Source organism: Mustela lutreola, chromosome 11, assembly GCF_030435805.1.
Source record: "Mustela lutreola isolate mMusLut2 chromosome 11, mMusLut2.pri, whole genome shotgun sequence".
Classification (NCBI taxonomy): Eukaryota; Metazoa; Chordata; class Mammalia; order Carnivora; family Mustelidae; genus Mustela; species Mustela lutreola.
This window is the reverse complement of record NC_081300.1, coordinates 7,565,549-7,582,802: the sequence shown is the minus strand read 5'-3', so window position 1 is coordinate 7,582,802 and position 17,254 is coordinate 7,565,549. Positions and strand designations below refer to the sequence as shown.

General features: G+C 35.5%; 1 protein-coding gene across 3 annotated transcripts in view; it reads right to left on the bottom strand.

Annotated features, from left to right (window-relative positions):
* RTTN (rotatin) overlaps positions 1-17,254 on the bottom strand; it is a 156,186-nt gene that overhangs the window by 58,923 nt on the left and 80,009 nt on the right. For 2 of the 3 annotated variants that reach the window (XM_059138928.1, XM_059138930.1), the window contains 5 exons: positions 16,867-16,995; positions 16,302-16,412; positions 14,413-14,571; positions 13,178-13,249; positions 524-713 (listed from right to left, as the gene is read on the bottom strand). In XM_059138928.1, coding sequence (XP_058994911.1) covers positions 524-713; positions 13,178-13,249; positions 14,413-14,571; positions 16,302-16,412; positions 16,867-16,995 — 661 coding nt within the window. The remainder of the gene's footprint in view (positions 1-523; positions 714-13,177; positions 13,250-14,412; positions 14,572-16,301; positions 16,413-16,866; positions 16,996-17,254) is intronic. The other variant, XM_059138929.1, reaches the window with a different exon arrangement.

Sequence of the window (17,254 nt, the reverse complement as noted above, 5' to 3'; positions counted from 1 at the left end):
AGGTTTCAGCAAGATATTTTGATAAATGAGAACCATACCAAAAACAAATAGCTTTTTGATATATTACAAAACAAATCAGAAAATTTAGTAGGAAAAGGTCTCATTCTTGATTGCCTAGGAAGAAAATTCTGAAAAGTTTAAAACATCTAATAGAGAAAAAAACTGTAAAACTTTACTGAAGGGCATGAATAGCTTATTAAACATTAATCAGATGTCAAAATGGTTTCCATGAACAATTTATAACGTAGAAAAGCGCTTAGGCAATGTTTAGTGGAAGGAGGGAACAAAAATGCACATAGACATGAACACAATCATGTAAAACAAACAAAAGCTACAGGAGAGAGAAGACTGGAGAAAATCCACCCTGACGTTAACGAAGGTCATGTTTGCATAGTGAGGCCCAGAGAAAAGCGTTTTCCTGTGTACTTCCATTATTTTTCAAATATTCTGTAACAAACACATACGTATTCAACAGTTTTTAATAAGTTAGATCTCATAAAAATAAAGATATAATGTACTTAACCATTTAAATCGCTGCCTTCTGAAGTTCGATCAAGAGCAGAAAAATTCAAATCAAATGTATACCGTCCCAGGTAACAGTGTTTTACCATCTGATTCAAATGTTCATAAAAATGGCAGTGATATAAAAGAGCCTGAAGGGCAGGTTTTCCTGTTAGTGACAGGCCAGAATCCTCATCATGGACACAGGGGCCCTATAAGAAAAGGAGAGAAGAAGAAAGAGAAACTGATTCATTATGTAGTTTCTTCAAAAAGACCTGCTGTCTGCCCCACATTCCCCTCAGCCAATCAAATGCAACCCAGGTGCTACCAGGACCCTTCCGCCTGCCTCTGTCGCTTCACACTCAAAGCAACCTGACCGAGGGCAAATATTTCATCCTCTCAGTTTTTGCTGCCTAAAAGTCCTCTGAAGGCAGAAGGCTGATCTATCTCTTGAGGAATAAACATTAGTTTACAACGCTTCTATGAAATGCTACAGTTTTAGCCAAGTAATTATATACTCGAGCCACAAATACAATAAAAGCAGTATTTTTCAACCTACACGGAATAAAATAAGTATTTAAATATCTGAAATAATGTGATCCAGTAATTGCGTTCCAAATTATTGTTGCACCGATCAACATGCCAGATAAAAATGAAAGCCTCATCACTATCAAGGATAAAACTCGTTTGCCACATTACTTCTCCCTGAATGAATTCTGCCAAGAGAAACATGCAGGCACACATGTCCACACACACACTTCCATCAGGACACTGAGAAGAATCTGCCATTATACGATTTTAATCTCATTGCACTTTTTCCAAACTGTGTTTTGCACTGCTACTCACTACTTTTCCTGGAATATCCAGTGGCAAAAACCAAGCAATCAGGATATGTTTAAAGTTTGCAAAGAATCATGTCACTAGCTTATTTTTGTTTTTGGAAAATGATAAAAGTTATGATTTTTAAAACAGACCATAAGAGAGAGAAATATAAAAGAGAAAAAACAGAAATCTAAGTGCCACAAGGAAAGGTATGGTCCAAACATATTCGAAGTTTATCATTAACTGTGATATTTATGTACAGGTCCCTTTGCTCATGTCTGCTCATCACCAAGGAAAGATGGATGTTAAAACTTACTATCCAGGAAGATAAAATAATTCACAAATGAAAGGTAAAATTAAAACAGTAAGATTATTTCCAGTAACCTTTCTTTTTAAGGATATTGTCATTATAATCAAACCTCTGACTTCATGATTAAATTCCTTTTATGGCCGTGAATTGTTATGGTTGTATTCCAATAAAACTACCTAATACTGTGAACTTACTCTTCATCCATAGAGCAATTTACATATTTAATAAGAAAGAAGGCTATTTAATGAGCAACCAGCACATCATGCTCCCTGCATAACTTTAAATTTTGAGGTCTAGAAGAAGCAGGTAAAACTTTTCTTGTAAAAGTACAAGAACAGGGTCATATGGCTGTTTGTCAACCACGGTAAATGTTTCAGGCAATGTGGCCCTTTCATGCACTTATTTAATGATCTGGAATGAAATAATTCATCCAAAACCACAGAGTCAATCCTAACATCCATATCTTCAAACTCTTCTATCTTTTAGGCAACTTATAACATTCTAAATGTAGAAAACATCTCAAATATACAGAAGATTTACAATAGTTGCTTAACATCACAAAGTAAAGCCTTCACTATAATAATTCAGGGAAGGAATTAACAATCAAGATGAGAATTATAAGTAATTCAGCTAAGTTTACTAGCTTAGTTCCAACTAAACAGTCTTCAATAAGCCAATAAAATAAAATGATTAAACAAAGTAGAACAAATAGTACCTTTTTAAATATATTTCATAATGATGCCCACAAAATTTTTTAAATTTTGTTACAGACCACATAAAATTTTTACTTTTGTAAAATTATACCTATAAAAAAAAATCATACTTATCTTCCTAGATGAGTTACACCACAGTCTTAGAATTCATGAAGGCTTAATAAAAATAGGTGAAAGAATATAAGCTATATAAATCTCAAAAACAAGCCCTTCAAGAGCTCTCATTAAATCTACTCGTTCTTTATTCTGTAAAGGTCTGCTGAGGCTGAAGTTTATACCAACTGCTAGAAGGAAAGGTATATTACAGACTAGCTGTCTTCTAAAATCCACCTTTTTGGGGTGCCTTGGTGGCTCAGTTGGTTAAGTGACTCTTGATTTTGGCTCAGGTCAAGATCTCAAGAGTTGTGAGATCGAGCCCCATGTTGGACTCCACACGCTGTGGAGAGTATGCTTGTCCCTCTCTCTTTTCTGCTCCTCCCCCCGCTAATAAGTAAAATCTTTTAAAAAATAATAAATGAATGAATGAGTAAGTAAATAAATAAATAAATAAAATCTACCTTTTCTTCAGTTATAAGTATTTCTAAAGTAAGGGAGAAATTATACATAAGGGATGTAGAACTAGAGTAACGACTCTCCAAGTATAGATAATTATCTTAGTGATAAAGAATCATTAACATAATCCTTCAGTTAGTACACAGATAGTCCCTGACTTACAATGGTTCAACCTGCAATTTTTCAACTTTATAATGGAGCAAAGTGATATGTGTTCAGTAAAAACTATTTCAAACTTTGAATTTTGATCTCTTCCCCGGCTGGTGATATGCAGTAACATATTCTCATGATGCTGGGCGGCAGTAGCCAGCCACAGCTCCTAGTTAGCCAGTGAGCACAAGGGTAAACGACCATTCTGTTTTTCACTTTCATTCTAATATTCAATGAACTACAGGAGATATTCAACACTTTATTATCAAACAGACTTTGTGTAGATGATTTTGCCCAACTGCAGGCTAATGTAAGCATTCTGAGCACATTTAAGGTAGGCATGGCTAATCTCTGACATTCAATAGGCATATTAAATGCATTTTCAACTTATAATATTTTTAATTTAACAGTGAGTTTACTGGGACATAACCCCATTGTAAGTTAAGGAATATTTATATTTTTAAAGTTCATTTTTTCCTCTGGTCCTTATGAATATAGAAAGAAAAGATTTAGAAAATAATGATACAAAATAAGCCATAATAAGAGATGTTAACTTTATTTATTTATTTATCTATCTATCTATTTATTTTATTTTTGGAGATGTTGACTTTAAAATTCCATCTACTTAGTAAGGTTTCAGAACCTATTTCTGGTCGGAGGGCGGGGGTGGTGCCTGGCTGGCTCAGTCGGAAGAACATAGAACTCTTGATCTTGGGGCTGTGAATTTGAACCCCATGTTGGCTGTAGAGATTACTTAAATAAAAACTTAAAAAAAAAAAAAAGAAAGAAAGAAAGAAAAAGGAGCCCCTGGGTGGCTCAGTGAGTTAAGTGTCAGACTCTTGGTTTTGGCTGAAGTCATGATCTCAGGGTGGTAGGATCGAGCCTGTGCTGGGCTCTACACTCAGCATGGAGTCCGCTCAAGATTCTTTCCCCCTCCCCGCCACCCTGCCTGCGTGCTCTCTCTCTCTCTCAAATAAATAATAAAATCTTTAAAAAAACAAACAAACAAACTGTTTTTTTCCTTTGGCTATAAATCAGTGTGAGAATATTGCAGCCTACCAAGATCGAATACGTTAAATTAATTATGATATGAACGAAGGATTAATATCCCAGAAAAAAAAGACTAAGAGGTAAAACTATAAAAGATAAGGAAATAAAATCAATTCAAGGGACTTTATATGGGACTCATACAATATGTGGAATGACAGAACAAAGGAAAAAGAAAAGTCATTTTTAAATTAAATAAAAATAGGGGTGCATGGGTGGCTCAATCAGTTAAACAACCGAATCTTGATTTCTGCTCAGGTCATGATCTAGAGTCCTGGGATCAAGCCCCAAATAAGGGTGCATGCTCAGCAGGAGTCCACTTGAGGATTCTCTCTCCCTCTTTGTCCCTCCCCCTGCTTGCGCACAAGCATGCGTACTTTCTCTTGCACGGGCGCTAAAATAAATGAATCTTTAAAAAAATAAAAATAAAAATGAAAATACGTGTCAGAGCCAAAAGATACAGTACATCTATGTCTTCAAATTAAGAAGCTTAATGAGCTTAATTGCAAGAGCAATGAAAAAAGATACAAATCCATAAAATTCAAGGACATCAAAAATAAAAGGAGGATGATAAATGAAAAAGTTGGCCATAAAGAGGTAAAAAAAGCAAGCTGGGCGTTCAATTTCTCATCAGCAGTATAGGATGTTAGAAAACAATGGAGCAAAATTCCTGTGAGGAATGATTTCAACCTATCTGGTAACTACCCAAACTACTGGAGTACAATTTAAATACATTTTCAAAAACACAAGAACTCATCAAGTTTCTTGCTCATGCACTTGTTTTTAGGTAGGAGTATGATCATTTTGAAGATCCTTTCTCTTCAAGAAAAGATCCTAACTGAAAAAAAAAAAAGGATGACTAAGAGTTTAAAAAAAACATTAGATATAATATAGACTCACAATTTAAAAAATTATTAAATAGATACTCCATAGGAAAAAATTCACCCAAACCACTTTTTTTAATTATACACATACACAAACAGCTATGTTTGTATACATACAATATATATATAAATATCAGAAAATGTTTCTTCTGAGCACCAGAGAAATCACAGCCCCGGATGAAGAGATACAGAAGTATAATCACAGCCCTGTAAGTGGCTGTGTAGTAAATTACTAGTTTTCAATTTTTAGAATCCATTTATAGATGAATCAAGGTTGCAAAGAGAATATAAATGTCATCAACATTCACAAAATAAAAGATAAAACTGACAAAGATCAGCAGAAGTAAAAGGATAGGGACATCCTAGCCACAACTTCCTTACCTTCTAAATGGTAGGGATGGAGAAATCATCCACAGGTAACAAGATCAGAAACAGCAGGTGGAGAAACTAAGTTTGGTAACAGAACTAAATTGGCAGGACATTACTTAAATGAGCTAACTCCTCCATCAACACAGTAAAGGAATAAAGATTATTGCAAACTACTATTTAGAGATATGAAAGCAACTACCTGAAGAATTAAAATCAGTAGGAGGTAAAGCTGTCTCTGTGAATGAAGAGATGCAGTAAAGTTCATTATAAGCCTTAATGGTTGTTTTAACTATACATATTTATTATTATTTTTAAAATTCTTCTAAAAATTCAAACAAATCATTCAAAATATTTTTAAGTTCTCAAAGAATATCAAATCTGGAATATTATTTTTTTATTCAATTTATTTTACCTAAGCATTAAGCGTGGATCCCCATTCTCCACCTGCCAAAGCTTCCTAGTAGCAATGGCATATTAGCAACACAGCTTTACCCAGGGCAGTAGTGCCAAGCCCAGCATGTGTACAAAAGATGATCTGACTCAGGCTTTCCACAGATGACTAATAGTAGAAGGTCCAGAACAATGAAGCTTTTTATGCATGCATAAGGCTTCGCTCTACAGATTCATCAGTAATTGATGGGGCTGTCTTCTGGCATAGTGGGGAAATCAGCATGGTCTCACTTCTCTTTCTCGGCACGTCTTTATCCCTACCAGACTTGCCCTCAGGTGAGTGCTGGGGCTGCCAGATCATCTGCAAAACGGCCAGGGAGAGCTGAGAAGGACAGTATGCAAAGGAAGAAAACTCTTCAAATCACCAGGTATGATTATAAGTAAGTATGCATAGAAAAGAGCAAATTAATTATGTCATAAAACACTCCAATTAATTTGAAAACATTGTTCTCAAGGATGCAATAAGCTATAATATTAATTTAAAAACATATATTTTACTCCTGGTGTCCCAGTACTAAAATACCCATTAAGCTGTGGTTCAAAAGGAAACAAAAGAGAAGCAAAATAAAAATCACATTTAAGAGCAGAGAATAGGGGCACCTGGCTGGTTTAGCGGGTAAGCAAACAACTCTCAACCTTAGGGTTGTGGGTTCGAGCCCCATGCTGAGTGTAGATATTACTTAAAATCTTTAAAAAAAAAAAAAAAAAGACTAAAGAATATTTTCAAGTTGAAAAAAGAATTATTTTGATATGTAACAGATAGAAAAAACTCCTCTAATATAATACAAAGATTGGAAAAAATGACCCTAGTTACATAAGAAATCCCTAACTATATATAAATTATGAATATAGATAGATACAATGATATTGCTTCTCTGATACCAAGTATTTATTGTTTTATGAAATCAATACTCATAATGATTCATGATGAACACCTTAAAAGATGAAAAACATGTACTGGTAGTTATCACATCAAATACAGAAATGATACATATTGTAACTATAAATGAGTCAGCGATCCATCTAAAACAGACACATAAAGACACACGCAGAGAGTTTCCACTATGAATACATGGAAGCAATGACTCCTTCCCCCTGCTCAGAAACAATGAACATATTTAGAACCCAGATCTCATTTCTAAATACCATTCTCCATTAAAAGATCACGGCTCTCTGAGCAAATGTCTGATTCCAGGCTGGGGCTGCTTGCTACACCAGAAAATAGGGAAGTGCTCAAAGACTGAAGAAAACACATTAAAGGGACAAACTATTCTTCATGAGGGGGCTCCACCTAGTCAAATCTGGAACAATTTGAATATCTAAATAAATTAGGATTGAAACAGGCTATAACTCATAAGACAAAGAACCTTCTTTATTCATTAAATAAATAAATGAAGTAAACAAATAAAGGGGGAAGAAATGAAAGCTCTTTCTAACAGAAAATGTAGTAAATGGAGAAAGAAGGACAGAATTAGAAAGTCACTATCTGGCAACCATTGTTTCAGACAAGACAAGACTCACAAGAATTCAGACAAGAGTCGCAAATGGAAGCTAAAACTAGAGGAAGAAAGTTGATGAGAAACAGGTATTAATACAATCTCAGAGTGTCTTCCCACAAGTTACAACTGTAACTCCACCCGAAGGAAACAAGCAGACTCTACCTTAAACATGTAAGCAAAGTCAGTATCCCCAGTAATGGGACAAAGAGATGATCCTGTCTCCAGATACAATGTACTAACAAGAATACATCAATTCTATGCTTTTCGGGCAAAAAATGTATAACCTGAATCTGATCATGAGAGCAGATAAACTTAAAAGAATATTACAAAAACTAAATAGCCTGTACTCTCCAAAAATGCTAAGGTCATAAATGTTAAAGATTCAGGACCTATTTTAGAAGAAAGAAACAAAATGGATATGACACCTGTCTGTAACATGTATTTCTGATCTTAGATCTTTACTAGGGTGGCGTTATTTCTTTCTTTCCTATGAAGGACAATAGTAGGACAACTGGGAAAATTTGAATAATTACCTAACTTTAATAATTACTATGATAATTTTATATGAGAATGACCTCATTTTTAGGCAATTCACACTTAAGCGTTTAGGGAAAAAAGAAGAATTATGCCTGCAACTCTCAACAGTTCAGAGAAAAGACACTAGCAGAGAGAGCGAAGGCAAACTTGGTATAACTGTAATATATGGGGAGTCTGGGTAAAAGGTATACAAAAATTGTACTGTTTCTGCAGCTTTCACAGAAGACTAATTTTTTTTCAAAATAAATTAAAAAAAATAAAATACACATAGACCATTCAAAGTCCTATCAAAATGTGGAAAGGAACTAAAGTATAAACAAGTGTACTTAACCACAAACTGACAACTCACTATACGTAAGTGCATGAAATTATCTTTACATTTAAATGTGTGATAATATTCAAGTGGAAAAAACAACTTTAATATTATAAAAAGTATGCATAAGTTGCCATGATTCTCCATAAAATATTATAGCAAAGTTCCCTGGGTACATGTTTGGTCTCTCCCATAGGCCATAAGCCCTGGAGAATTAAATCTGATTAGGTACATGTGAACCCCCAAAACTGAGGTGCTCAACAAATGTTTACACAAATGAAGTCTAACAAACTACATTGATAATCCCTATCTAGTCAATAAATTTGTTATATTTAACTCTAAAATCCCATCCTGGTTATTAAAGTTGCAGGGATACGGATTTGTGATAATGGTTCTCAAACTAAACCCAGCAACAGAATCTTCCCCACGCCAGAGTACTGAATCCAAGTCACTCTGTAGAGACCTGGTTTACAAGACAAGGGAGAGCTGGGAGCAGGACAGTCTGAAGCCTGAAGGACAATGATTCTGTTTCCTCTGCCTGGGGAGGCGGAAGCCTTGAAGAAGGGAAGACAATACTGGTCTTCAGAGGCACAGCTCTTGAGGGGCGCCTGCCTGGCTCAGTTGGTTGAGCCGCCAGCTCTTGACTTCAGCTCGGGTCATCAACACAGAATCCTGGGACAGAGCCCGATGTCCAGCTCTGTGCTCAGCGGGCCGTCTGCTAGAGGATTGATTCTACCTCTCTTCCTCTCCCAATGCCCTTCCCCCTACACATATGGACACGTGCTCTCTCTTTAATAAATAAATCTTTAAAAAAAAACAAAAAACAGTGCTATGAAGCACACCAGGCCTGATGCACCAAAAACTGAGTTCTTGTTGCAGCAGGAGCCAGGGTTTCAGGCCCGAATGAAGGTGCTGGGTGCTGAGTGAAACTGTACTGAAGTCAGGCCCCTTCTCTCCCCCTGCTCCTGGTCACTGCCCATACCCACTACATTTCTGTATCCATGCAACAGTAAGTGGGGAATCATGCTAAAAAACTTAAGACCTGACTTTTAACTTTATTTACTTAGCAAAATCATTATGTACTAGCAAAGACTAATGAATCACTATCATGTCTGGGGTGAGGGCTGATAGAAACATTTAAAAAATATATGAAAAATATGGTCACATATATTCTACACAGAAAGATTAAGTGGTAAGAAGTAAGGCAAGGCAGGGGCTCCTGAGTGGCTCAGTTGGCTAAGTGTCTGCCTATGGCTCAGGTCATAGAGGCTTCTCCCTCTCACTCTCCCTCTGTACCTTGCCCCTCTCTCTCTCACACTCTCTTTCAAATTAAATAAATAAGATCTTAAAAAAAAAAAAAAGTGGGCAAGGCAATAAAGTTAATATATGAAAAAGAATCTAAATTATTGATATAGATAATGCTGATTAGAGGGAATTAAAATGGATTATATGGTTTACTGAGAGTATTTTTTTTTTTTAAGATTTTATTTATTCATTTGACAGAGATCACAAGTATGCAGAGAGGCAGGCAGAGAGAGAGGAAAAAGCAGGCTCCCTGCCGAGCAGAGAGCCCGATGCGGGGCTCGATCCCAGGACCCTGGGATCATGACCTGAGCTGAAAGCAGAGGCCTTAACCCACTGAGCCACCCAGGTGCCCCTACTGAGAGTATTTTTTAATAAATACTTTTTAAAATTAAAATGTTTTAAGTGATTTATGCCTCATCTTGTTCCAGAAAAGATTAAAGGCCTATTGCAAGGAAAGGTAAATTATAACATGATAGTAAAAGTATAACAGGGATGAAAGAAAGAAAAAGAAGGGTATGAAAATACCGAACCAGGAATAGAGCCAAAAAACATATATACCAGATAAGCCACATTGGATAGGAAGGCTCTAAACTTTCTAGCACTCAGCAATAAAAGGAAAACTAAGGAGTTACATTATTTGTACATACGAATTATTACCACTCAGAAGTACAATTGCAGATACTGACATGAAATGGGAATTTATTCTGGATGTGTAGGGAAAGAATTTGGGAAGGGATAGTAATCACAAAAAGAACACTGCAGAATGCCCAGTGGAGCAACAGTACAGAGAATATCAACTTGGACTTCAGCCATCAAAACAAAGTGCAAAGCAGTAAAAGAAGTTCTCTTTGTAAAACATAATTAATGAAATACCTATCTCAATCAAAATAACATATTTACAATGCTTCTAGATACTGGTGTTACTTCCTGCTCTATCCTCAAAATACTGTGAAATATATATAAAGACAAGCAAATAAAACTTTTCTTAAAGATTTTATTTATTTACTTGACAGAGAGAGGTCACAAGTAGGCATAGAGACAGGCAGAGAGTAGGGGGGAAACGGGCTCCCCACTGAGCAGAGAGCCCGAGATCTCAACCTGAGCTGAAGGCAGAGGCTTAACCCACTGAGCCACCCAGGCACTCTAAAACATTTTTTTGAATAAGATTATTCATCATTCTACCAAAGACAGTTCTGGTCTGGATTTGTAGCACATTCTTTCTAAATATAATAAACTGGCAAAGGCCACAACCTCTTGGAGATTATAAAATTCCATCGAAGTATTTGAAGACTATTTTTCTTCCTTCTTGGAACAGCTGTTTTCACTTTGAGATGTAAAGTACCACTAAACTTAAAAAAAAAAGGCGGGGGGACAAATATGAGACTATCAGCTCTTTATGGTGCTAAATAAGGACAGTTACCATAAACGGCGGCGCCGGGTGGCTCAGTGGGGTAAGCCGCTGCCTTCAGCTCAGGTCGTGATCTCAGGGTCCTGGGATCGAGCCCCATATCAGGCTCTCTGCTCAGCGGGGAGCCTGTATCACCCCCATCCCCCTACCTGCCTCTCTGCCTACATGTGATCTCTGCCTGTCAAGTAAATAAATAAAATCTTTAAAGAAAAATAATGACCAAAAAAACATCAAAAAAAGAGTGAAAGGAAGAAAATCTGAGTTTATTAAAAACGCAAAAAACAATTAAGCTTGTTTTTCTAATTTTGCGTAGGACTAGCAAAAGTTTAATCATCAAATACTATTTTGAATTAGAGCAGCTCTCAAAATGTTTTATCCTGGCCATAATAAGCAAGGCAAAACACTCCAAAAGCTCAGTTAAAGCAATATTTTTGGGGCATCTGGGTGGTTCAGTCAGTTACATCTGCCTTCGGCTCAAGTCATGATCCCAGGGCCCTGGGATGGAGCCCCACACTGGGCTCCCTGCTCAGCCAGAAGCCTGCTTCTCCCTCTCCCTCTGCCTGCCACCATGCCTACTTGTGATCCCTTTCTCTTGTTCTCTCTTTGTCAAATAAATTAAATCTTAAAAAAAAAATAAAGCACTATTTTCAATGTTTTAGTAGAAAATTAATTCTGTGATAAAGAAGTGGAGAATAATAAAACCAAAAGCTGCAGTAAGCATGTCATTAGCAACAAAAACGAACTGTATGGTATTGAACTTGCGAAAGAAAAACAGGAAAATCTATATATGCTTCTATATTTTAATAAAATGTCCCAAAAGCTTTAATAGAACCCAGAAGTAGTATTACTCTTGCTTTCATATTATATTTATTCATTGGCATTATATTACCAACCATATAAAACACAAGTGTCACTAGTTTAACAATGGGACTAGAGATGATTTGTATTTGAGCCAAAAAAACCACATTTTAAAATCTAGTTATTGGATGACAAAAATCAAACTACTACACTATTAACATAAATATTAATCCTGTACATTCCCTCCAGTTTTGTCTCCTTTATTATAGTACAGACTATGCATAATCAACCACTATCAGAAGACAATGTTAAACAAATTAGAGGAACAAGTAGAAAAGTGGCCAGGATACTCCGTAACTAGCAGGGTTAAGCTGGTACATCAGCTATCGAAAACGGCCTTCTGAGAGTAAAATGAGATGTGGGCCTAGACCTGGATCCAGGCTTCAGGTCTCTGCCTGGAAAGCTGCCCTCATAGCAGGCTCAACTGAGTTTAGCAATTCCTCCAAAGATACATTCTAGTGGAAAAAGGGAAAGAAATCTTGGATTTGTCTAGGATCCTGGAGAGTGAGATGTAGCAATGTAACTGATAAATATACAGAGAGAAAGCGCATCTCTTATCTCCCCAGTGGCAACACTTTTCTATTCTCCAAATCATCTAAAAAAGCAGGAAGCTATAAAAGAAGTTAGGTACCACTGGACTTGATTTTCAAAACAAAAAATTAATCCAGTAAAAACCAAAGAAAGATAAATTATGACCTTAACTGCACTAACCCAGAAAAAAGGAAAAAAGATGTTAATACTAATGCCTTCTTAACCACAAACAAATTTATGTATTATTATTAAATTAGAGAGGCAGTATAATGAATGGAAAAGAGAGACTAGCTGGATTCAAAGCAAAGGTGTGATTTAGGGCAAATCTATTTAAACCGTGTGCTAAAGTTCCTTAATCTACAAAATAAAAATAATTGGTGGTTCAGAATTCAATTATACAAGTTAAATATTAAGTTAAATATTGTTAAGCTCCTAGAAGACTGCATAATAAACTGTATTAACTATTATTTCTATACATAGTAAATATGATGTTAGCCATTATTTCTGACCAAAATTACCTTTAACATTACAGAGAAAAAATTGTAAATCTGAAAAACTATAAGAAAAGTTCTATATTCATGGGTACATGGGTAGCTCAGTGGGTTAAGCCTCTGCCTTCAGCTCAGGTCATGCTCTCAGCTCAGGGTCCTGGGATCAAGCCCCGCATTGGGCTCTCTGGTTAGCTCGGAGCCTGCTTCCCCCTCTCTCTCTGCCTGCCTCTCTGCCTATTTGTGATCTCTCTCTCTCTCTCTCTCTCTGTGCCAAATAAATAAAAAAAATCTTAAAAAAAATTTTTTTTCTATATACTCTTGTAAGAGATATTGTTGCCATAGTTTCTTTAGTAATGAGATATATATTTATATATGCATACTCTATCACCAATTAATCTCAAATATCTACTAGCTTGATAAGTTTTAAGGTCACCCACCTGCCAAGTGTAATCCTTTAAAATTACTGAAGGCATTGGAATTACAAGGAGATTCTGAAGAATAAATGCAGCCTAGGAAAAAAAAAAGAAAAGAAAAGAAAATGTCAATACTGCCACCTTGTTGTCATCTCCAAAATAACCAATATATTGAAATTTCATAATAAAAAACATATCACTGGGCAACAATACATGCTAAGACATCACTATGAGAACTGCTTAGCTCACTCCTATTTCATAATTTTATTTTTCCAAAAAATGATCTATAAAATATAAAATATAAACTTTTGTGACAGAGGTTAAGAAATACACTTTCATGTTTCTATTATTCCACATACACATGTACCCTGTTCTCTCTCTCTCCCCCCTTTTCCCTCTCATCCAAGCTCCTCTCAGTAAGAGGCCTAACTAGAAATACAAACCACAAATGTCCAACTTTATCTTCTACGTCCTGAAGATGGTCAAATTGAATAATCCTAGCGGTATGAACACTGATCATCTATACAGTGAAGATGACGATATGAGGGTGAATAACAGGGCTAACAGAGGGGACCCAAGAGTGAAATTTTCAACTACCTTAATTGTTAAGTCAACAGATGTCTTTAAAGTTGGTAAATCAAGAAGAAGCTAAAGTTTAAGCATTACCACTAAAAAACAAGTAACAAGAAAACTATAGGATTTGGATTTTGGAATGGAGAACCAGCAAATGTGAGCCCTGGAGCTCCTGTTTCCTCCATAAGCCTCTAATCACTGTTTCATTACTGTTTTTAAAAATATTGGCATTAATCACCATTTCAAAGCAGCAATGACAGAAAACCACAAATTATTTAGAAAGAATTAAAACGGGGTTTTTTTTCCTCTTAGGTCATGTAACTACTACAGAGTATTGTGACAGTCATGCATCCAATTTAAGCTTTATAGATATTACTTACACACTGAGGAACAGAAAAGTAATTTTTTTTTCTGTGAACTACTTTTCAATGTGTAATAATATAGAAGAGTTTGTATAAAATACAGCAAATTCAGCTTTGATCTTATCAAAATAAAGGACTCCAGTATTTACTGTGAATTAGTATCTTTTTTATTCTCTGATAGCATTTCATTCGGGTGTTTCTGCAGGGACAAAAGATCACGGTGGGTGATCAGTCCACAGTGCTGAACAGAGGGTACAGTTTATAAAGACCATCGTAACAAATCTCTGCGGCTGAACGGGGAGATGGTGCTAAAGACAGGCGTACCTCCCGGCGCACCATACTACACTCCGACTGATCCAGAAGAATGTTCACCACCGTTCCCCAGAGCCCACCAGAAATGTTTTGACAACTGTTTGCCAAAGCCATACAGCCAGTTTCAAGGGTGGTCAGTGCTGATCCTAATCCCAGCGAAGTGAACCTCACCTGTTCAAATGAAAGTAAAATTGTCAAATCAAAGAACCCAATTCCCTAACATAAATTCTTAATTTTACATAAGATATCATACTTTTACGACACTGATGATCCTAAGTTATAAAAGGCACTTACAGAAAATAGTGCTCTATAAATTTATGAATGAATTAAAATCCTATTCCACAATTCAAACAAGCAGATGTCATAGAAAATCAAAACCAGGTATAAATAAGAATAAAAATAATAGCTCACAAACCTCTTTCAAGAGAAAGCATCAGGTGCTTACATATATTTTATGAACATGATTCCTGTTTATTCCTTACTTTTAAGAGGTTATCTATTATTTTGTTCCACCATCCTTAAGTTATTGGTGTTTCTTCTACATGACTTTACTTTTTTGAAATTTCTTAAAAAAGAAAACTATCTTTTTATAAAGCATTTAGTATTTTCTCTAAGATTACTATAAAAGAAAAATGTTTCAAATAAGATTGATGAGGTATATGTTTACCATAGTTCCACTGCTGCTCAAGCTATGCATTTTGGTTCACTTCTGAATTCTGATTCTAAAATAGTTTCATTGATAGCTACAGGGTAACAAAAAATAATGTAGTCATAACATGTTCAAGCAACAAGTCCAAGTCCAATATGTATAAAGAATGGAACCTCTACATCAGATCAAATAGTGTTTCTAAAAATCAAGGTTTTCAGTGGAATAGAATATAATCATTGCTTGCTTGAAATTAATTATATTTCATAATTAAATTATGGTGCCCATAGTTAACAGTACTGTATTATATACTTAAATATTTGCTAAGAGGATGAATCTTAAGTTCAGTGTTCTGATCATAAAAATAAACAACATAGAGGACAGGAGTCAACTTTTGTAGGCGAAGGATATGTTTATAACACCGATTGTGGTAATGATTCCAGGGTGTTCACTTACCTCCAAATTCCTGAATCTGTACACATTAAATACGTATAGCTTTTTGTATGTCAATCATACCTCAATAAAGTGGTTTTTAAGAAAAGAGGTAAGTGGACAAATGGCTAAAACTGGAAATTTTATTAATATAAAATTTTGTACTGCAATGGTATTATTTTATTAAATGACACACAAATGTCATTTAGCAGCTCTCCTTCTAGACTTGAAAATGGCTAGGCTTCTCCATTAATTTTTCACTGTTCTAAACATGAAAGATTCTATGATCCTTTCTCTTTTTCTATTTTTAATCTATACTTTAATGAATTTCACTGAGAAGGGTCTGCTATGAACTGAACTATATCCCCTCTAAATTGGTATGTAAGCCCTAACCCCCAATGTACATAAATTTGATGACAGAACTTTTAGGAGGTAATTAAGGTTAAATGAGGTCTTAAAGGTAGGGTCCTAATCTGATAGGATTGATGGCCTTTTAAGAGGAGAAAGAAAGGAAAGGTCACTGAGTATACAGTGAGGAAGGCAGCTGTCTGAAAGCCAGAAAGGAGAGGCCTCACCAGAACCCAACCATGGTGACACCTTAATCTCTGATTTCCAGCCTCTAGAACTATGAGGAAATAAATTTCTGTGTTCCAAGTCACCTGTTATGTGTTATGGCAGCCCAAACTAAGATAGGGAGTAAATAGCTTAATATATAGTCACTAAAATAATCTCAGTTTGGAAAATATGAATTCATGTATATGCACATATTATTTTGTTTCATTTGTTTTTAATATAACAAATTTTTTTTTTCCTTCACACTGACCTCTGGGTCTCGATCAACCCATAATGGAATCAACCAAGCCAATCCTTGTTGAGTAGGACTATGCTCTTCACTGTGACTACCCAAAGGCAAGAACCAAAGTGACATCCACTCCTAGAATGAAAAAAAGGGAAAAGACAATTTAGGTAAGTTTCTAAGACTAAAACAGAGGAAGTTTAAATAACTGAATTTTTAAAAATCAAAATAAAGTTAAAATGTACTTAAGACTTGGCTTTCATTCAGTATTTAAGAAAAACAAGGTAAAAAAAAAACCCACAAAAAAACAAAAGATTCAGCTTCTTCCTAAAAAGTTAATTTTTCTTCAAAACTAATCCCCCCCATGATTTAGACAAAATGCAATTCTCTAGAGCACACAAATTTAAATAAAATTTCAAATAAAATTCAGATTTGCATAATACACAACTTCTAAGAAACATCTCAGTCAAAAATCATTTTTGTCTAAGAAGGAAAGGCAAAGAGACGTTTTCATGTAGGCTTGAAATGTGTGAGACACACACACTCCTTGTCTAGCAAGTGTTCAGAAGACAGCAGCTTTCAGTGCTCTCACCAAGTTCTGGGACTGGGCCATCATCTCATGAGATAAGTGAAGCAAGCAAAGAATTGTGCTCTTTGTGACACCTTTTCCCATAAAGGACATAGCATTTCCACCACGTTCCACATAAAAAGAAGTAATGACCTGAAAAACAAGGATAAACAATGTCATGGTGGCTTTACTCTGAGTGGTACCTAAAAATAAACATGTAACTTTCTACTAACTTGTCTGATTTGAATCCTAACCACATAAAGTATACGTAACATTCTTACAGTTTACATATTTCAAAATGGTTAAGATGGTATATTTTAGGTTGCTACCACAATTAAATATTGTTAGTTTAAAATTTTCTCCCTTTGGAACTTATACAAAGATGTGTAGTATCCTCCTAGGAGACTTCTGT